General features: G+C 40.4%; 1 protein-coding gene and 1 pseudogene across 3 annotated transcripts in view; one reads left to right on the top strand and one right to left on the bottom strand.

The window, feature by feature from the left end:
- Nucleotides 1-23,128, bottom strand: part of LOC143032884 (uncharacterized) — a 254,968-nt gene that overhangs the window by 111,554 nt on the left and 120,286 nt on the right. For 2 of the 3 annotated variants that reach the window (XM_076198094.1, XM_076198093.1), the window contains exons 9-10: nt 22,726-22,809; nt 6,399-6,576 (exon numbers count right to left, since the gene is read on the bottom strand). In XM_076198094.1, coding sequence (XP_076054209.1) covers nt 6,399-6,576; nt 22,726-22,809 — 262 coding nt within the window. The remainder of the gene's footprint in view (nt 1-6,398; nt 6,577-22,725; nt 22,810-23,128) is intronic. The other variant, XM_076198095.1, reaches the window with a different exon arrangement.
- On the top strand, nt 11,230-12,275 carry LOC143032512 (uncharacterized; annotated as a pseudogene).

The raw sequence follows: 23,128 nt of genomic DNA, 5'->3' as shown, positions 1-23,128 counted from the left end.
TGATCTGTCTGGTCACCTGTTCAATTTTTACTTCACCTACTCCCTAACCTAACCTACATATACAGGTAAACGTCGACTTACGATGGCCGCGACTTACGATTGTTCGACTTTACGATGACGACGACGATATGATAATTTAACCCCTTCCATACGGTGCCGCACACGTATGCGTCATGAGGAGCAAGTGGATTCGCGACACTGCCATATCGGCGTCTTGATTATATTTATTGTAGTCGCCCCTGTGTTTTTACATTCTCTCAAATGATTCATTCTCTGTGGTTTTCAAAATTCGCGGGTGAAAGAGAGAACGATCGATATAAGCGGTGACTATATTTTATGATGCGAGTATTATTACGTCACGTCGTACGGCTGGCATTGGCTGCTGCCCGCGAGATTTAAGTTCCGTACTGAAAATACATATTATAGTGTTTGAATATGGTAAAAAGGATAAAAATAATTAAATAAACTACTGTACATGTTTAATAGGCTATATTCAGTATCTCTGGTGGTTAATATACAGGTAGGCTAGGTACAGTGACCACGGAACAGAGTGGGGATCGACTTACGATGAGATCGTCTTACGATGGCTCTATCGAAACCTAATGCCATCGTAAGTCGACGTTTACCTGTATATACCAAAGGCTTTTTCCCCCTTACACAGGGGGTAGCCAAAAAGAAAAAGCCATGGAAAATACTCCCACTCATTTCATTTCCCATATATTCCACTTCCCTCCACCCTCCTATCTTGGCACCTCCTGGGTGACAGGTCATCCCTGCATCCTGTCCACTCCCCTGGGTCAGAAGCAGTGTCGCAAGACACAGCACATCCACAGCAAGGCTGCTTCATAAATTCAGCGACCCCCCCTCTCCGTCCCCTCATGCAGGAAAGGAGAAGATGGGGAGAAATCCCTTCGGGCTGTGTCAAATTTTTCTCATACATACTTCCTCATCCCCCACCCACTCCCCCTCATGCATCACAGCCTCATCTATACACAACCCTTCTCCATTCACCCCTATCTTCTGTCCTCTCCCATCCTTCCTCTACAGACATTCCTCTCTTTTGTAAAGCCCCTTTCACCCCATCCATCCATCTCATCCTAGGACGCCCCCTCATATTCACTCCTTCCACACTTCTTTTACTGATCTTTCTTCACTCATTCTTTCCATGTGTCCAAACCATCCTAATACTCTTTCATCAACCCTATCTCCCAGCTCCCTTTCCACCCCTGTTCTCCTCCTCACCTCCTCATTTCTCAATCTATCTAACCTAGTAACCCCTATCATACTTCTCAGACATTTCATCTCAAACACATTCAAACTCCTTCGCTCTTCCTCTCTCATGTTCCATGTTTCTGCCCCGTACATTGCTGTTGGTACAATCACTCCTTCATATAACCTCAGCATCCATTCCCAGATCTCTATTTCTCATTACACTTTTTAATCCACCAAGGCATTTACTCGCTTCTCTCAATCTACATTCTACCTCCACCCCCACTCCTCCCTCTCCTGTCACATTCACACCCAAGTATCTGAAACTATCCACTTCCTCCAGTTTCTCACCCTTAATGCTCACTTCCAGCCTACTATAACTCTCTCCCCTTATACATCTCATCACCTTACTTTTGCCCACATTTATCTTCAGCTTCCTTCTTTCACACACCTTCTCAAACTCTGTCACTAACTTCCTCAATCCCTCCTCTGATCCTGCTACAAGCGCAGTGTCGTCAGCAAACAACAACTGGCTCACCTCCCACTTTTCTCCATTTTCTTTAATCATCTCCAACCCCTAACCCACTACCCTTGCATTCACGTCTCGCACCACCCCATCCATGTAAAGATTGAACAGCCAGGGCGACATAACACACCTCTGACGAAGTCCCACCTTTACCTCAAACCATTCATTCTCTCCATTTCTAATCCTAACGCAAGCTCTACTCCTCTCATAAAAACTCTTGACTGCTCTTAACAGCTTTCCTCCTATCCCATATATCTGCAGTACCTCCCACAGTGCCTTCCTGTCTACCCTGTTGTAAGCCTTTTCCAGATCCATAAAAGCCCAAAAAACATTCTTACCTTTTCCTACAGCTTTTTCACATATGTCTTACCACAAAAATCTGATCTACACATCCCCTACCTGTCCTGAAACCACACTGTTCCTCACCAATTACTCCCTCTGTTCCTCTCCTAATCCTCTCAAATAAGACCCACCCATAAGCCTTCCCAACTACACTCAACAAGCTGATCCCTCTGTAACTACTACACTCACATTTGTCCCCCTTTCCTTTGTAAAGCGGAACTATACAGGCACTCCTCCAGTCTTCTGGCACTCTACCCTCTCTTAAACAAACATTAAATAACCTCAACAGCCAGTCCACCATAACTATACCTCCTTTCTTCACACATTCTGCATGGCATCCATCCAACTCAGGTGCCTTACCTGCTCTCATCATCTTAACAGCTGCTTTCACTTCATCCTTCCCTATTTCTCCTCAATTTTCCTCGCTCATCACTCTCATATTTGTAGCGTTTCCCACTGCAACTACCTTTCCCTCCCTATCCTCCTTCACATTAGGAACTCCCTAAAATACTCTGCCCACCTTCCTCTCACTGCCTTCTCTTTCATTATCATCTCTCCATCTGCACCTTTTACCTTTTCTTCTCTACTTGCTTTGCCTCCTCTTCCTCTTTTAACTTCCTTCCAAAACATCTTTTCATTACTTTCAAAATTTTCTGTCATACTCTTACCCCATTTCACATCTGCTCTCCTCTTTGCTTCCTTTATCTTATGCTTAACTTCCTTTCTCTTTACTTTGTACCTCTCATACAATTCCCTCGTCCTAATTTGTAGCCAATCTATGAATGCCTGCTTCTTCTCTTCTACACCCTTCTTTGCTTCCTCATCCCACCACTCACTACCCTTCTTTCTATTTCCTCATTCTCCTTTTTTCCTTCATTTAAGCAGTTCACTCGAAGCACCTCCCTACCTTCTGCCCTTTTCCTCTTTCTCCACTCTCAATTTACCTTCCACCAGGAAATGATCTGATATTCCCCCACTCTCTCCCCTTAGAACATTACATTCTTAACTCTTCCTACCATGCTCTTGGTCACCACTATATAGTCCATTAACGCTCTATCTGCCACCCTTCCATCCACCACCCTCTCCCATGTGTATTTATGCTTGACTTTCTTCTTAAACACTGTATTTGCTATCATCAACTCTCTTTCAAGACACATCTCCACCATCAACTCTCCACTACGATTTTTGCCTCAAACTCAATACTTTCCAATCACTCTGTCTATTGGTTCATTTCCTACCCTAGCTAAATATTTAGGTCTCCCAATACAACTACATTGACATTTCTCCCTAATCCCTCTATGCACTCATTTATATCTACCCAGAATGCCTCCCTTTCCTTTATGTTCTTCTCATTACCAGGCCCATATGCACTTACAAAAACCCATATCTCCTTTCCCAGCTTCACCTTCATCCACATCAACCTTGATGACACCTCCTTCCACTCCACTACCTGCTTACTTATCTCTTCACTTACTAGTATAGCCACCCCTTCTCTCCCTCGTCCCCTCTTCACTCCTGAGTACCTCCCAGCTACACTCCCAAACTTACAGTTGCCCTTTCCTTTCATTTTAGTTTCACTCAAAGCCAGTACATCCATCTTTCTTCTCACAAACATACTATCTCTTCCCTTTTACTCTCATCTGTACCACATCCATGCACATTAAAAGACCCAAACCTTAGGGTACTGGTTCGAAAGCTCCTAGACTCTCTTATGCCTTTTCTTTCTTTTTTAGGAATGTCCCCTTTTGGGGCTACAGGTAGTAGGACTCCCAATCCCATCCCCCGTCCCTTTATTGTCGCCTTTTACGACTCAAGTGGAAATACTTGGTGGCAGTATTCTTTTCCCCCATCACAGGGTAGGTAGGCAAAAAAAAGGAAATGAATATTCAGAGAAATGGTACAGGACAGTAACAAGGGGTTGGGGGACAGCATAACAGAGGGACAGTCATAGTATAAAAGTGTCATCATTTTTCTAAGCAGGCTGGAAGTGAGCATTAAGGGAGAGAGACTGGAGGAAGTGGATAGTTTCAGATACTTGGGTGCGAATGTAACAGGAGAGGGAGGAGTGGGGGTGGAGGTAGAATGTAGATTGAGAGAAGTGAGTAAATGCCTTGGTGGATTAAAAAGTGTAATGAGAAATAGACATCTGGGAATGGATGCTAAGAGGAGGTTATATGAAGGAGTGATTGTGCCAACAGCAATGTACGGGGCAGAAACATGGAACATGAGAGAGGAAGAGAGAAGGAGTTTGAATGTGTTTGAGATGAAATGTCTGAGAAGTATGATAGGGGTTACTAGGCTAGATAGAGTGAGAAATGAGGAGGTGAGGAGGAGAACAGGGGTGGAAAAGGAGCTGGGAGATAGGGTTGATGAAAGAGTATTAGGATGGTTTGGACACATGGAAAGAATGAATGAAGAAAGATTAGTAAAAGAAGTGTGGAAGGCGGAGGTGGAAGGAGTGAATATGAGGGGGCGTCCTAGGATGAGATGGATGGATGGGGTGAAAGGGGCTTTACAAAAGAGAGGAATGTCTGTTGAGGAAGGACGGGAGAGGACAGAAGATAGGGGTGAATGGAGAAGGGTTGTGTACAGATGAGGCTGTGATGCATGAGGGGGAGTGGGTGGGGGATGGGGAGAGGAAGTATGTATGAGAAAAAATGTTGACGCAGCCCGAAGGGTTTTCTCCCCGTCTTCTCCTTTTTTGCATGAGGGGACGGAGAGGGGGGGTTGCCGAATTTATGAAGTGGCCTTGCTGTGGATGTGCTGTGTCTTGCGACACTGCTTCTGATCCAGGGGAGTGGACAGGATGCAGGGATGACCCGTCATCCAGGAGGTGCCAAGATAGGAGGGAGGGAGGAGGGTGGAAAGGAGTGGAATATATGGGAAATGAAATGAGTGGGAGTGATTTCTATGCCTTTTTCTTTTTGGCTACCTCCCGTGTAGGGGGGAAAAAGCCTTTGGTATATGTATGTATGTATCCATTTCCTTCAGTCTCTCTCCCTTAATACTCACCTCCAGTTTGCTGCCACATTCTTTTGCTCACATTTATCTTCAACTTCCTTCTTTCGCACACCTTCTCAAATTCTGCTACTAACTTCCTCAATCCCTCCTCTGATCCTGCCACATACGCAGTGTCATCAGCAAATAACAGCTGGCTTATCTCCCACTTTTCTTGATTTTCTTTAACCATCTCTAATCCTTGGCCCATTACCCTTGCATTTACCTCTTGCATCACCCCATCCATGTATAAATTAAACAGCTAAGGTGACATAACATATCCCTTGTAAAGTCCCACTTTTACCTCAAAACATTCATTTTCTCCATTTCTAATTCTAACACAGGCTCTATTAATCTTGTAAAAACTCTTGACTGCTCTTAACAGCTTTCCTCCTATCCCACATATCTGCAATATCTCCATAACCCCTTCGTTACTGACCCGTCAACCTTACGTAAACAAACGTTTCAAACTGTCCCATGAATGGCTGGAGCCTTATGTTTGTAAACACAGACACTTGCCACCACGTGGGTAGAAATAACCCAGAAACTGAGGCCTTGAGAGCCCTCAATACACACAGCTTATAACTGTGACACGTGCGTGTCACAGGGAGCAAGCTCGGTTCCTGGCGGGTGCACTCAGCCGTGACATGCAGGTGTCACAAAACACACATCCGGTACTCAAGGGGATAAAGGTCCAAAAATCATCCTTACCTTTTGCTAAAGCTTTCTCACATCTGCCTTACCACAAAAATCTGATCCATGCAATACCTGTCCGAAACCCACACTGCTCACCAATTCCCTCTGTTCTTTTCCTAATCCTTTCAATCAAAATCCTCCCATAAGCCTTCCCAAATACACCTCAAGAAACTGATCCCTCTGAAACTACTACACCCACACTTTTCCCCTTTTTCCTTGTAAAGTGGAACTATACATGCACTCCTCAAGTCCTCTGTCACTGTACCCTCTTTTAAACAACCTCACCAGCCAGTGCACTATCACTGTACCTCTCTTTGAGGTTGAGGTCAGAATACAGTACCAAAATTGAAGAAAGACTGAGCTATAGAAACAATAAGTCCCACAACTGCAATGCCTGTTATGAAAGATAGTCTTCTGTCCTTAAAAGGCTTCTGTCATAATGTGATCAAGTAGCCTTGTACCTTTCTTTTTATGTGCAAAGACAATAGAACATGGCAGCTTGCAGTGGGAGTGAGGCTTAGCATGTAATGATGACTGTGACACTTTATCTTGTTTACACATGTCATGATCAGAAATGGCAGAGATAGAGTATTGGCAGATGGGATAGATTAGTGAGAAGATTTACTACCTTCAGTCTCTAGGTCCTTAAAGTCATCCATGTCATCCTCTGAGAATGTGGAAAGTTCAGCAGTTTCCTCATCACCTTCCATATCTTGTTCAATTCTATCTTCAGTACTTGCTGAACCTCTGGACAATTTTTCTAGCGATGATACAAGGTCACTCACCACCTTTGTCTTCTGTTTAGCCTAAAAAGAAATCCTCTCACAAATTATTCCAAAACAAACTATGATATTCATTGTTATATCTTCATAATTAAAATATGACAGTATAAAAATAATAATAATAATAAACAAAATAATATATATACGTTTGTGTGTGTGTGTGTATCTACCTAGTTGTATTTTACGGGATGAGAGGTATGCTCGTAGTGACCCATTTTCATATCTCTCCACATCCAGTTTATTCTTAAAATTGTGTATAATTTTGGCATTCGCTGTTTCTCTGTTCAGTTTGTTCCAGACATCAATCACTCTATGTGGGAAGCTATTCTTTTTCAGGTCTCTTCTGTAGCTGTCTTTCTTTAGTTTCTTTTCGTCTCCTCTTGTTTCTCTTCTGTCCCACTTTAATAAGTATTTTTACCTAGTTGTATTATACGGGAAGGGAGCATCAAGTTTGTTCTTAAATTCTTGAATAGTATTTGCACATACTGTTGCCTCATCTAATTTATTCCAGATATCCACCACTCTGTGTGGGAAGCTATTCTTTTTCAGATCTCTTCTATAACTATCCTTTTTGAGTTTCTTTTCATGTCTTCTTGTCCCATTTTAATAAATCATCTCTATCTAGGACTTCCATTCCTTTCATAATTCTGTAGTCAGTAGATCTCCTCTTTCTCTTCTTTGTTCCAGGGTTGGTAGTTCCAATTTGGACAATCTTTGTTCGTATGTCAATTTGGAGAGTGTTGGTGCCATCTTTGTTGTTGCTCTTTGTATTCTAATTTCTTTATATTCTTTTTAGTACTGGGTGTCCATAGTGTTGCAGCATACTCCAATCTTGGTCTTATCAGTGTAACTAATATTTTCTTTACCATTTCCTCATCCAAATAGTCAAAAGCCACTTTCATTGATCTTAGTATAATGAAGGTTTCTCCGACTATTTCATTGATATGCTTGTCTGGTGACATGTCTTTGATGATAATTACTCCTAGGTCCCTTTCAGAGCTCACTTTTTTTTTTTACTCTTTACCAATTTTATATTTCCTTGATATTCTATTTTTACTTTTTCCCAACTCCATTATACTACGTTTCTTGATTTTAAAGTTCACTCCCCACTTTTGACTCCATTTCCAGATTCTATCTACTGTATTTTACGGCTTGCAAGACGCTGCATCTTGGAAGACGCACCCTAATATTTGAAAGAAATTTCTAAGAAAAAAAAAAAAAAAAAAAGTCATTCTCATACAAGAACACATTCACCATATACCCGACCACTGAACACAAAAACATAAGAAGCAAGGACGACACATATTGGACGTATTGTTTACATTACGAAATCACTTGTCCGATTTTGTTTGCATGGCGATGATACTGGTTGGTGATTAGTAAATATACTATACATTTTTCATTGTCCAAGGGTGGTTTTATTTTCATAAAAATAAAATAAAAATTTCAAAAATATGAATGTAGATATATAAAACTCCACTGCCGAATCATTTTTTCGGTAGGCAGTGGTCCAAAGTGTCTTTCTGCTGCTCTTTTAAATTGTTCTTTGGCATATCGTACAACTTGTAGCTTGTATGCGATAGTATAACTAAACCGTTTTGATGAACTAGCCATGTGATAATTTCCAGGACAAAAAATCTTATGACACGTGTGATAGCTTGGTGGTAAATGATAAAGGCACCTGGCATTTGCGTGCGTTCGTGTGTATGTGTGTGTTGCTATGAGACGAGGGAACGGCCCGTACTCTCCACATGCCGAGTAGGCTCCAGGAAGGATTATGGTATTGGAAATACTTGTAACAGCCAAGTACTGAGTTTACATCATATAAAAGGTTGAATTAAATAGTACTTAAGCTAACATCATAGTGTGATGACTCAACATACAAATCCAGGTCGCTATCGGTCAAGTGTCCAAGCTTACATGAGCCTGGGTGTTGCCTTACAATACAACATTCGTCTTGGAAGACACATTAGCATTTTTCAGGGTATTTTTTAGGAAAAAAAAGTGCGTCTTGCAAGCCATAAAATACGGTAGGTCTTTCTGAAGTGATTCACAATCTCCCTCTGTACTTTCTTCAGTATTTTTGCATCATCTGTGAAGTTCATATAACATTCCACACCTTCATCTATGTCATTTATATATATGGCAAACATGACTGGAGCCAACATTGAACCTTGCAGGACACCACTTATCATTTCTTCCCCGGTTGAGTATTTGTCTCTAAGTACTACCCTCATTTTTCTCCCAGTCAAGAAGTCTTCCATTCAATCCAATAATTTTCCTTTAATACCACCTATTGATTCCATTTTTCTATTTCTTAATAGTTCTTTGTGTGGTGCTTTATCAAATACTTTTTGTAGATCCAGAAAAGCACAATCCACCCATCCATCCCTTTCTTGTATTATTTCTATTACCGTATTTTCCGGCTTAAAATGCGCACCCATGCACTTCGTTATCTCAGTACACAGATAGCGCGCACCGACGTATAATGCGCATGCCCGATCGCATTTGTCTATAACGCAGTTTTACCTCGGTATTTATATCATGTGAACGAGGTTACATGGAGAAGTATTTTTCATTGGCTAGAGCCACCGCTGGGAAATCTGTTGATTTGTCACTAAATTAAGTGTCAGTTTAGGCATCAATCAGGACACAACTAAGAAAAAGTCGGAACTACATGTACCGGTATATGACTCATGTTGTGCGTTGGTCCCTTATTACTTTGTAGCTTAAATAGTTTGTAGGAAATATGATCTAAAAAAAGTTTATTGAAAGTAAAATATACAGAAAAATTTCGGGATTTTTACAGAAAATGTTCATTTTATATCTTGAGGAAATAATTCGTCTTTACCATTTTTTATTTAATACTGAAACATACAGCAATACATGTATCTTTATTTTCGTGTATTTTACCTCTTTTATACAGTACATTAAATCTTTATTTACTGTTTATTTACGGTGATTAGGTTCCTAAAATGACCGTATATGACCAAATCCGCGTATGCTGACATTCCATATTGAATACCGGGGTATTTTTTTAGTTTCGACCATGGGCGCAATATAGCAATAGAAAATTAATTATTAATTTTGTAAATTAAAAATATATATACATAATATGCAATTTTGTGGGCGGAAATGAAAGTAAAAAATACCTTGCTATAAGAAAATATGCTAATGAACGAAGTCGGTAACATAGGCTTGGGACGCCATCTTGTCGTCTGCCAACGTCTCTCACGACGACGACAACGAGGACGAGCCGGATGACATTTAATTTGCAGGTAATGATTTATTAAGCACATGTTAGGTTAGTTTAGGTTAGACGAATTAATTTATCATCCTTTCATTTCTTCGACATCGGCATCTATCATAACAAACATGGTGTACCATTCGTCCGACATGACTTCGTTACTTATGAAATCTGTTTTAGCATTTTTTTTTTCATTTCCGCTCACAAAATTGCATATTACGTTGATACATTATAATTTACAAAATTAATAATTAATTTTCTATTGCTATATTGCGCCCATGGTCGAAACTAAAAATTTACCACTACCGGTATACACTGTACCCCAGGTAGTTTTTGCAGCTTGCAGGATGGTAATGTAGACCTAAGCTTCAGAACACTTTATCTCACAGCTAATATCCACCGTACAAGTTCATTTATAACATCATACAAATTTGCCTCAGCCAACTTAATTATCGTACACGACGTCGTAACTTCGGGAGATTTACGTTAAACGACGTCATAAAGCCCGTCGTTACTCCGAGTTGTCGTTAACCGAGTAGGTCGTTAAACGAGTGGGTGTATATACGGTAGCCCATGCTGGCGTATTCTTTCATGTCACCATGGCTGTTCTTCTTGTCCTCACGGAACGTCACGGAGAAGTGTGCCTCCCGACTTTGTGATGGCCAACATCGTCACGTTGTTGTGAAAAAATTACACACACAGCCGCAGTATTTTTTATCGTAGGCCGTAGATAATGCGCACCACCGGATAACGCGCACCCCCCATTTTTAGGCCCTTCCAACGGAAAAAAGTTGCGCACTATACGCCGGAAAATACGGTAGTCTCAAGTAGAAGCAAATCAAGTTGGTGGCACACGACCTTCCATGTCTGAATCCAAATTATGTTGGATTCAGTATATTTTTTCCTTCCAGATGTTTAACCCATCTACTCTTGCTAACTTTTTCACATATTTTTGCTTTTGTGCTTGTAAGGGAGACCAGTCTATAGTTTGCTGGATTTTCCTTGTCCCCTCCTTTATATATTGGTACAATATTTGCATTTTTCCAGTTCTGTGGTACCTTATCTTCTTTGGGTAGTCAATTATCTTGTATATTTTGTTAACTCATCTATGCATTCTTTTAATATCCAGTTTGCAATTCCATCCAGAGTATGTGATTTTCTAACATCAAGGTTGTTATGGTAGTACTGTATTGTAATCATTAATCATTGATCTGGCAACACTGTGTATTGTAATAATTGATCTGGCAACACTGTGTGGGAAGTATTTAAATGACAGCCATGTTGTTTTCCAGCTGTCAGTATTCAGCCAGTGTTCTCCCTGTAAATGTGTGTATTAACAATTCTGTATGTAGCATCAGTATTATATTGTTATGAGTTGTTATTTGTATATGGGTTATATATGTATATGTGTATAATATACTGTTGTGTTTATGTCAGGTTTGTGTGTTTATATTTATGTTTTGTGCTTGATATTCCTACACCATTTCTTCTCTCACTGTTTTCAGAGAATGGTATAGATTTTATGTTGAATAAAGCCTTGTAATAAGGTCAGTGTATTTTTCACAACATTTTATTCAACATAAAATTCTTATTGTATGGCACTGGAGTTGACTCAAGGACTACCACACCACTAGTAAACAGAGGCTACAATATAGAATGCCTACTTAAACCAGAGAGGCTAGATTGTGACCCATCGTTGTCAACAGCTGCCCAGGAATGGAAACATTGGTTCAAGACTTTTGAAAACTTCTTGAGTGCACTTCCTCAGGAAAACATTGACAAACCAGGTATACTTCCCAACTTTGTGTCACCAAAAATCTATGAGGCAATTTCTGAATGTACCACCTATGATAGTGCTATCAAAATCTTAAAGTCACAGTATGTCAAGCCCACAAATGAAGTTTTTGCATGCCACCGCCTTGGAACTTGGGCTGGTGAATCCTTAGACGAGTACCTTCAAACTTTAAAAATTCTAGTAACGACTTTAATTTCCAGGCTGTAACAGCTGTTCAATATTGTGAAGAGTCCATCTGGGATGCCTTTATAAGTGGGTTACAGTCACCAGCAATAAGGCAATGCCTCCTGGAGAATAAAAATCTGGACCTATCCACTATGTTTGATCAAGCAAGAGCTTTGGATTCAGCTCAAAGGAATTCTGAAATGTACAGTACTTAGCATTCTCAAGTGGTAAGTGCTGCAACTCCTGACCCAAGTACAAGCCAAGAATTACTGTTGAGCCTGCCCCTGTGGCTGCTGCTGTAGGTGCTAAGTGTTTCTTCAGTGGTCTTTCACAGCATCCCTGCTCAAGGTGTCCCGCACGTGAAGCAGTGTGCCATAAATGTCAGAAGAAAGGTCACTTTGCCAAAGTGTGCAGAGCCAAACCATCAACAACGACTAGCGCACACACAGACTCTAGTAACTATGCAACAGTTACTTCTGCAGTTACCCCAAGTTCACTTTCAAAAGCCGTTGTAAAAGTCTTTATCAATGAAGCAGAGGTGGATGGACTTGTTGACAGTGGCAGCTCTGAGAATTTCATTCACCCAGACCTAGTTAAGTGCCACTCCTTGATTGTCCATCACACATCGGGTACAGTGTCTATGGCACCAACATCCCTCTCTACTCAGACATCAGGGTTTTGCCAAATAGACCTCAGAGTTAATGGAGGATTATAAAGGTATGTGTTTAACCACTTCCATACGGTGACACCTACGTAGGCGGCATGAGGAGCAAGTGGGTACTCGATGATGCCGACGTCGCCATCTTGATTATATTTATTGTAGTCGTACCTACGTAATTTCCATTCTCTCTAAACTGGCTTCATCAATTTTCTATGGTTATCAAAATACAAGGGTGAAAGAGAATGAACGATTGAGCACTGACTTTATTTTCTATAATGTGATTATTATGACGCAACATCGCACGTCGGGCAGCTAATGCTGCCAGATGTGCGATGTGCCCCGGAGTGAAGAGGTTAACAGTTTTGCCACAACTGTGCTCAGATGTGATTCTTGGTCAACACTTCCAGAAGATGCATGATAGTGTTACTCTGAAATATGGGGGAGATCTGCCTTCTCTTTTAATTTGTGGACTTAGTACCATAAAGGTGGACCCACCAAAGTTGTTTGTTGACCTTACAGCTGATTGCTGTCCTATATCACCAAGGTCATGCTGCTATTCATATTAGGACTGAATGTTCGTCCAGAAAGAAATTCAGAGAGTGCTGAAGGAAGGTATAATAGAACCTAGTAATTCTCCCTGGCGTGCACAAGTCATTGTTGTCAAAGATGCTCTCAAAAAGTGGCGACTGGCCACTGACTACTCAGAGACTATCAATAAATTCACATGGCTTGATAGTTACCCCCTAACTTGTATAGATGATACAGTGAATAAAATTGCTCGGTACTGTGTTTTCAGCACTATTGATTTACAAAGTGCCTATCATGAAGTTCCCATTAGGGAAGAAGATAAACCTTACACAGTGTTTGAGGCTGGTGGTGGCCTGTACCAGTTTACTTGTATTCCTTTTGGGGTCACCAATGGGGTAGCCTGCTTCCAGCAGATCATGGATTAATTTATTCAAGAGGAACAACTTACTGGAACTTATGCATACTTGGATAATGTGACCATTAGTGGCATGACACAGAAGGAGCATGATGCTAACTTCATTTTTCCTGGAGGCTGCCAAGAAGAAAAACATAAGTTACATACATACATATACCAAGGCTTTTTTCCCCTTACAAGGGAGGTAGCCAAAAAGGGAAAGGCATAAAATCATTTCCACCCATTCCATCCCTGAATACACTCCACACCCCTCCACCCTCCCTCTTATCTTAGCACCTCCTGGATGACGGGTCATCCCTGCATCTTGTCCACTGCCCTGGGTCAGAAGCAGTGTCGCAAGACACAGCACATCCACAGCGAGGCCGCTTCATTAAATCGGCGACCCCCCCCCCCTCTGTCCCCCCATTGCATAAAAGGAGAGGACGGGGAGAAATCCCTTCGGGCTGTGTCAAATTTTGCTCATACATACTACCTCACCCCCCATCCCACCGCCCATTCCACCTCATGCAATCACAACATCATCCATATACAACCATTCTCCATTCACCCGTCTTCTGTCCTCTCCCGTCCTTCCTCAACAGACATTCCCCTCTTCCCCAAAGCCCCCTTCACCCCATCCATCCACCTCATCCTAGGACGTCCCCTCATGTTCACTCCCTCCACATCTGCCTTCCATAACTCTTTTACTAGTCTTTCTTCACTCATTCTTTCCATGTGTCCAAACCATCCTAATATTCTTTCATCAACCCTATCTCCCAGCTCCTTTTCCACCCCTGTTCTCCTCCTCACCTCCTCATTTCTCACTCTATCTAGCCTAGTAACATAAGTTACAATAAGGAAAAGTGTACATTTTCATTAAAACAGCTTAGCATTATTGGTTATGTGGTAGAAGGTGGTGAAAAAACGTCCAGACCCTGAACGACTTCGACCCCTACAGGAATTGGCAGTGCCTCAAGAAAAGAAGTCACTCCACCGAACCCTGGGCCTTTTTTGCATACTACTCACACTGGATATATGACTATTTGAGCAAAATTTGCCCCGCGAGCACCACCACTATATTCCCTGTGACCAAGGAAGCAGAAGCAGTCTTTAACATTCTCAAGCAGGACATTGAAAATTCAGTAGTTCAAGCAATTGATGAGTCGCGGTTATTTGAAGTAGAAACTATGCTTCAAAAGTTGCCATTGCAGCAGTTCTCTCCCAGGATGGACGTCCTGTAGCCTTCTTTTCAAGAACACTGTGAGGACCTGAGAAGTGCTATGATTCTATAGATAAAGAAGCCCAGGTCATCACTGAAGCAGTTCACCATTGGAGGCATTACCTGATGGGCAGGCGTTTCACTATAAGGACTGACCAACAATCTAGGAGGCTTATATTAGACAAGCAGCATAAGAATAAGATAAAGAATGATAAGATATTGCGTTGGCAAATGGAACTATCTTGCTACGACTCTGAGATTATGTATCGACCTGGTCTAGAAAATATTTCCCCTGATATATTCTCTAGGTCCCACTGTGGGGCAACATATGATGGACATGTATCACTAGTAACACTCCACAAGGCTTTGTGTCATCCTGGGGTCACCCACTTGTACCATTTTGTTAAGTCTAAGAATATGCCCTACTCAGTGGAAGATGTGCAACGGGTGACCAGATCATGTAAGGCATGTGCAGAAGTGAAACCAAACTTTCATCTGCCAGAAAGGACTCATCTCATAAAAGCTACTAACCTTTTGAGATATTGAATATAGACTTCAAAGGACCTTTGCCCAGTACTGACAAAAATCAATATTTCCTTAACATTGTCGATGAATACTCTAGATTTCCTTTTGTGTATTCAGCCAGTGTTCTCCCTGTAAAGCCGTGTATGAACAATTCTGTATGTTTGTAGCATCAGTATTATATTGTTTTGAGTTGTTATATGTACATGGATTATATATGTATATGTGTATAATATATTGTTGTGTTTGTTTATGTTTATGTCAGGTTTGTGTGTTTATGTTTTGTGCTTGATATTCCTACACCATTTCTTCTCTCCCTGTTTTCAGAGAATGGTATAGATTTTATGTTGAATAAAGCCTTGTAATAAAGTCAGTGTATTGATCACAACAAAGGTTTTTTATTTGGTCTCTAGTTTTTTTCTGTCAGTTATTTCTTTAATTCCGGGTATCTCTCTCTGTATTTCCTCCCAGTTCTATGAACTTTCAATTGTGAATACAGATTAAAAATGTTTGTTCATAATTTCAGCCATTTCTACATTTTCTTTACATTCATTACTCCCTTGGCAGTCTTACTATTTGTTTGTCTTTTAGTTTATATACACCAGTCCCTCATTATATTTCCCTAACAGTGTATTTACCTAGTTGTATTATACAGGAAGGGAGCTATGCTCATGGTGACCTTTGTATCTTTCAGCATCAAGTTTTTTCTTAAAATCTTGAATAGTGTTTGCACACACTGTTTCTTTATCTAAATTATTCCAGGTATCCAGTAATCTGTGTGGGAAGCTTTTTTTTCAGATCTCTTCTATAATTATCCTTTTTGAGTTTCTTTTGTGTCCTCTTGTTTTTCCATTGTCCCATTTTAGTAAATCATTCCTATCAAGGATTTCCATTCCTTTCATGATTCTATAGTCAGCAGAAATGGGGTAAGAGTATGACAGAAAATTTTGAAAGTAATAAAAAGATGTTATGGAAAGAAATTAAAAGAGGAAGAGGAGGTAAATCAAGTAGAGGAGAAAAGGTAAAAGGTGCAGATGGAGAGATGATAATGGAAGAGAAGGCAGTAAGAGGAAGATGGGCAGAGTACTTTAAGGAATTGCTAAATGTGAAGGAGGATAGGGAGGGAAAGATAGTTGCAGTGGGAAATGCTAAGAAAATGAGAGTGATGAGTGAGGAAAATGGAGGAGAAATAAGGATAGATGAAGTGAAGGCACTTATTAACCCCTTCCATACGGTGCCGCACACGTAGGCGTCATGGGGAGCGAGTGTATTCGCGAGGCTGCCATATCGGCGTCTTGATTATATTTATTGTAGTCGCCCCTCCATAATGACATTCTTTCTAATTCGTTTGTAATCGCATTTTCTATGGTTATCAAAATTCACGGGTGAAGAGAGAACGATCGATATGAGCGGTGACTATATTTTATGATGCGAGTATTATTACGACACGTCGTACGGCTGGCATTGGCTGCTGCCACCGAGATCTAAGTCCATGACGCCTACGTGTGCGGCACCGTATGGAAGGGGTTAAGATGATGAGAGCAGGTAAGGCACCTGGTCGGGATGGATGCCATGCAGAATGTCTAAAAAAAAAGGAGGTACAGTGATGGTGGACTGGCTGTTGAGGTTATTTAATGTTTGCTGGAGAGTGGGTAGAGTGCCAGAGGACTGGAGGAGTGCCTGTATAGTTCCACTTTACAAGGGAAAAGGGGACAAGTGTGAGTGTAGTAGTTTCAGAGGGATTAGCTTGTTAAGTGTAGTTGGGAGGATCTTGATTGAGAGGATTGAGAGGATTTGGAGAGGAACAGAGGGAATAATTGGCAAGGAACAGTGTGGATTTAGGACAGGTAGAGATTGTGTAGATCAGATTTTTGTGTTAAGACAGATATGTGAGAAAGCTATAGGAAAAGGTAAGGATGTTTTATGGGCTTTTATGGATCTGGAAAAGGCTTATGACACGGTAGACAGGAAGGCACTGTGGGAGGTTTTGCAGATATACAGGATAGGAGGAAAGCTTCTAGGAGCTGTCAAGAGTTTTCATGAGAGTAGTAGAGCATGTGTCAGGATTGGAAATGGAGAGAGTGAGTGGTTCGAGGTAAAGGTGGGACTTCATCAGGTATGTGTTATATCGCCCTGGCTGTTCAACTTATACATGGATGGGGTGGTGCAAGAGGTAAATGCAAGGGTGGTGGGTCAGGGATTGGAGATGGTTAAAGAAAATGGAGAAAAGTGGGAGGTGAGCCAGTTGCTGTTTGTGGACGACACTGTGCTTGTAGCAGGATCAGAGGAGGGATTGAGGAAGTTGGTGACAAGAGTTTGGGAGAATGTGTGAAAGAAAGAAGTTGAAGATAAATGTGGGTAAAAGTTAGGTGATGAGATGTATAAGGGGTGAAAGTGGCAGTAGACTGGAAGTGAGCATTAAGGGAGAGTGACTGGAGGAAGTGGATAGTTTCAGATACTTGGGTGCAAATGTGGCAGGAAAGGGTGGAGTGGAGGTAGAATGTAGATTGAGAGAAGCGAGTAAATGCCTTGGTGGATTAAAAAGTGTAATGAGGAATAGACATTTGGGAATGGATGCTAAGAGGAGATTGTATGAAGGAGTGATTGTGCCAACAGCATTGTATGGGGCAGAAACATGGAACATAAGAGAGGAAGAGAGAAGGAGTTTGAATGTGTTTGAGATGAGGTATCTGAGAAATATGATGGGGGTTACTAAGCTGGATAGAGTGAGAAATGAGGAGGTGAGGAAGAGAACAGGGGTGGTAAGGAAGTTGGGAGATAGGGTGGATGAAAGAGTACTGGGATGGCTTGGACACATGGAAAGAATGAGTGAAGAAAGACTAGTAAAAGAGGTATGGAAGGCAGATGTGGAAGGAGTGAACATGAGGGGGTGACCTAGGATGAGATGGATGGATGGGGTGAAAGGGGCTTTGGGGAAGAGGGAAATGTCTGTTGAGGAAGGATGGGAGAGGACAGAAGACAGGGGTGAATGGAGAATGGTTGTGTATGGATGATGTTGTGATGCACGAGGTGGATTGGATGGGGGGATGGGGGGTGAGGTAGTATGTGTGAGCAAAATTTGACGCAGCCCAAAGGGATTTCTCCCCATCTTCTTTTCTGCATGAGAGGACGGAGAGGGAGGGGGGGCTCGCCGATTTAATGAAGCGGACTTGCTGTGGATGTGCAGTGTCTTGCGACCCTGACTCTGACCCAGGGCAGTGGACAAGATCCAGGGATGACCCGTCATCCAGAAGGTGCCAAGATAAGAGGGAGGGTGGAGGGGAGTGGAATGTATTAGGGAATGGTTTTTATGCATTTTTTTTGTTTTGTTTTGGTACCTCCCTTGTAAGGGGGAAAAAGCCTTTAGTATATGTATGGTACCAATTTTATGCTGACTGATATTCTATTTTTGTTTTATCCAAATTCCATTATACTGCATTTCTTAAATGTTAGAGTTCACTTCACACTTCTGACTCCATTTCCATATATTGTCTAGGTCTTCTTGTAGCGATCTGCAGACTTCTTCTGTGCTTACTCTCTTTAGTAGTTTGGCATCGTCAGCAAAGAAGTTCATGTAATATTTTGCTCCTTCATCCATATCATTATATGGCAAACATTAAAGAAGCCAATACAGAGCCCTGTGGGATGCCACTTATCATATCTTCCCAGTTCAAGTTCTTGTCTCTAAGTACCACTCTCATTTTTCTCCCACTCAAGAAATCTTTCATCCATTCCAGTAGCTATCTGGAAGTTTTTTTTTTTTTTTTTCATCTTTTCCAGGCTTTGTCTCTTTTATCTTTAACTTCACTACACCTTTTGTTATACCAACACTTTATATCTTTTTGCTTCTTCTTTGGTACATATCAATTCCTTCCTTATACTTTTCTTTAAATATGTTCCATTTCTCTTTCATCTTTGTTTCTTCTTTGGAAAATTTATTCCAGTTAGTGTTTTGAATTTTTTTTTCTTCTAAGTTTTACAAAGTCTGTTTTGTTGTACATTAATCTTCCTTCTTTATGTTTTTCATTTCTTCTCATGTTGTTTTGTTCTTTTAGTTCAAACTATTAGTATGTGGTCACTCTTCCCATTTTGTTCATGATATCAGATTCAGAAGTGAATATTAAGTCTAGTTCTGATGGTTCTTCATTGTTTCTATATCTAGTATTTTCCTTTAACCCATTGTGTTAAGGTATATTCGATAGTCAAATCCAGTAGCATGTTGCTCCAAAGTTCTTCTCCCCCTTTTACTGTCATTTCTTCCCAGATTATTTCTTTGTGTTAAAGCTACTCATAATTACAATGTTACCACCCTCTTTCAGTAACTCAATTCGAGCATTCTTTGTGTTGTTAGGGGCATATATACTACTACAAAATTTCTACTTTTCATATCATTTACAACTTTAATCATAATTAATTCTACATTATATTTGCCTTTATTTGTCTTTGTCACATTTAAACCCTTTTTGGTAAATATCATGACTCCTTCCCCCTGTTTATCCATTCTATTTTTTTCCCAATGGTTGTACAGACATTGTCCCACCATACTTGTTGTCATTCCCTAGACTGTCTGTCCGAGCAGTCCCGTCTCCCCAAGGAAGGCCACAGCCGAAACTGGGTTTTCCCACAAATCCTTTATAGAGTGTATGTTGTGTTGTTTGCGTGCATGATTGTGTATAATGCAGTCTTCCATTATGTGTTGTATGGTATGGGGTGAAGTGTTACATCCTGGGCAGCTGTTCACAATGCGGTCCTGGAGCCACAGCTTCTACGTCGTGGGACCACCCCCCAACCCCAAGGGTTGGGAGCCAAACGGCGGCAACCAGCCCTGGCCACCAGCTCTACACAGGTGGCACCGATCCCCAAGAGGAGCTACATCTGCCTTGGGGAGTACCACCATACTTGTTGATAGAGGACCTTTCAATTTAGTCTCCACAATTCCCATTATGTCATATTTCTCTGTTTCCAGATAGTCATTTAATTCATTAATTCCAGAAATCATACCATTCATATTTGTGTAAGCCACTTTTAGTTTCATATTTTCTTCTTGACACAGCCCGGAGGGATTTCTCCCCATCTTCTTCTTTTCTGCATGAGGGGACAGAAAGGGGGGATCATCGAATTTATGAAGGGGCCTTGCTGTGGATGTACTGTGTCTTGTGACACTGCTTCTGACCCAGGGCAGTGAACAGTATGCTGGGATGACCCGTCATCCAGGAGGTGCCAGGATGAGAGGGAGGGAGGAGGGTGGAGGAGAGTGGAATATTTAGGGAATGGCATGGGTGGGAGTAATTTCTATGTCTTTTTCTTTTTGGCTACCCCCCGTGTAAGGGGGAAAAAGCCTTTGGTATATCTATTTTCTTCTCTATTTTGACTTACATTTCCATCTTTCTGATGTAAAATTTGTTCAGTTTCAGATCCAATACTCTCCAAAAAACTAATTTTTTGGTCTCCATTCTTTTCTCATTTCTATTGTTAGCTTCAATTCTTGTCTTTCATCACTCATTTCCTTTTTTATCACATGTCTGAAGTTCTCACTGTTTGCAAGTTTAACCGCTTTCAATAGTATCTCCTCAGCTATCATTTGAGTTCTTAGTTTGATTTTCAGAAGTCTATGTTGTTTTTCTTTTAAGTATTTGCCCATTCTGTGAATCTCATTAATTTCCTTGTCAAAATTTTGCCCTTTGTCTTGAATTTCTTTGCTATTTCTTTTTCCTCCTTTTCTCTTTGTATTTATACACATTATGTTTTTCTTTGATACCATGGACCACAATGCATTTACCTTTGTCTACTCTATCTCTCACCCAATTTTCCTTTCCTTCAATTACTTTCATAACCATTTCTTTTGTATTCTCCTATATCTGCTGTTGTACTATTTCTCTAAAGAATATTTTTTTATTTTCCTGTTCCTGTTTCCACTGATTTATTTTTTATTTTTTATTTCAAGGTCTGTTTCCTTGATTGGCTCTTCCATCTTTCTGGTCACTACCTGTAATTGCTCTTTGACCTCCTTTTTCAGTTCTTCATTTTTGTTCTTATCCTCATTTTTTTCTTTCGTTTTCTCTTTTAAGGATATCAAGTTCACTTTTTAGGTCACTCAATTCTCTCACTGTTTGCTTCTTACTCTTACGCAAAGTAGTAATTTCTCTAAGTAAAACTCGGTAGTCCAATTTCAAATCGATAATTTCTTCCAATAAGTCATTTATGTCATGATTTCTTAGTGCATTGCTATACCTAACTTCTATATCTATACCTTTACCTATTTCTCCTAAGTTTATCTGAAAACTGTTATTCTCCCACCTTTGATTTTTTCTTGGTGTATCACTTAAACATGTCCTCTTTGGTATCACTCCTCTTGGTGATTCAACTCCACATCCAGCCTTCTCTTTGTTGGTTCATTTAATTTTTTCTTTTCTTTTTTTCTTTCTGCATTGTGCCAAAAATATACTTTCCTAAGAACTGGATTTAACCTTTGCCGGTCACTCGAGAACATAGTCTATACATTCCGAAAAATAAACACTAGGCATTTCCTTTGTTTCAGCAACAGAACCGCTAGGTCAGAGCTCAATCACTACACATCCTTTTGCTTCGTGTGTTTGCGTGTGTATGTATTACCTAGTTGCATTTACTGTATTTTACGAGAAGGGAAGCTACACTCATGGTGTCCTGTCTCTGTATCTCGCCATGTCTAATTTGCTCTTAAATTTGTGTATTCTTTTTGCATACACTATTGTTCTAGTATGTTCCATGCATCCACCAAACTGTAGGGAAAGCTGTTCTTTTTCAGGTATCTTCTATAACTGTCCTTTGCTGAGCTTCCTTCCATGTCCCCTTGTATTTCTCGTCCCAATTTAGTAAGTCTTCTTTATCAAGGAATTCTATACCTCTTATAATTCTGTAGATGGTCAACAAGTTACCTTTTTCTTTTCTTAGTACCAGAGTCGGTAATTCCAGTTTTGACAATGTCTTAATATGGCAGTTTTGACAGCTTTGGGGCCATTTTCGTTGTTGATCTCTGGATTCTCTCAATTTTCCTTATATTCTTTTTAGTACTGGGTGACCACTATATTGCTGCATACTCCAATTTTAGCCTCATCAGTGTGACTAGTATTTTCTTTACCATTTTTTCATCCAAAGAAGAGGTGATTTGCTAAACATTCACAGAATTATGAAAGGGATGGAAATTCTTGATAGGGATGACCTACTAAAATAGGACAGAATAAATACAAGAGGACACAAGAAGAAACTTAAGACAGTTACAGAAGAGATCTGAAAAAGAATAGCTTCCCACACAGGAACAAATTGAATAAGGAATCAGGGAATGCTAAAAATATACATGACTTTAAGAAAAAAAATTGGATGCAGAAAAGATACAATAGCAGGTCATGAGCATGGCTCTCTTCCTGCAAAATACAACTAGGTAAATACACATATGCATGACTGAATGTGTGGGTGTGGGTGTAACTATGTGGGAGATAACATATGCATTATTCAACTATGTATGTTATTACCAGTGCAAAGCCCGAAAGAAACAGCCACAATAATGTCTTTCTCTTCAGTCACACAGGGTAGTGCCAGGCAACTACTTATTTGGAGAAAGAAGCATTCAAACTTCTTGAATCTTACCTTATTCTGCTTTACTCACCTGTTTCATGAGTTTAGACACAGCAGAGGTTAGTTGTTCTTGAGTAGCCTCCTCTTCTTCCACTTCATCTTCATTATAATATTCCTATTCAAAACCAATTAACACATTAAAGACATAAATGGAAATTACATTTCATCTGAATGTGTAAGTTATTCCTCTTACTAAACAAAGTAATTCTACAAAGATAGATGTCTGAAATCAATATTAATGTATGTATATATGTATTTACCTAGATGTATCATACAGGAAGGAGAGTTATACTCGTGGTGTCCTGTCTTTGTACCTCACAGTGTCTAGTTTGCTTTTTAAATTCATGTATGGTTTTTGCACACACTATTGTTATATCCAGACTGTTCCAGATATCCACCACTCTGTGTAGAAAACTATATTTTTTCAGGTCTCT

The sequence above is a fragment of the Oratosquilla oratoria genome, chromosome 14 (genome assembly GCF_046742065.1).
Source record: "Oratosquilla oratoria isolate Oo_2021 chromosome 14, ASM4674206v1, whole genome shotgun sequence".
NCBI lineage: Eukaryota > Metazoa > Arthropoda > Malacostraca > Stomatopoda > Squillidae > Oratosquilla > Oratosquilla oratoria.
This window is presented reverse-complemented; position numbering and strand designations above follow the sequence as displayed.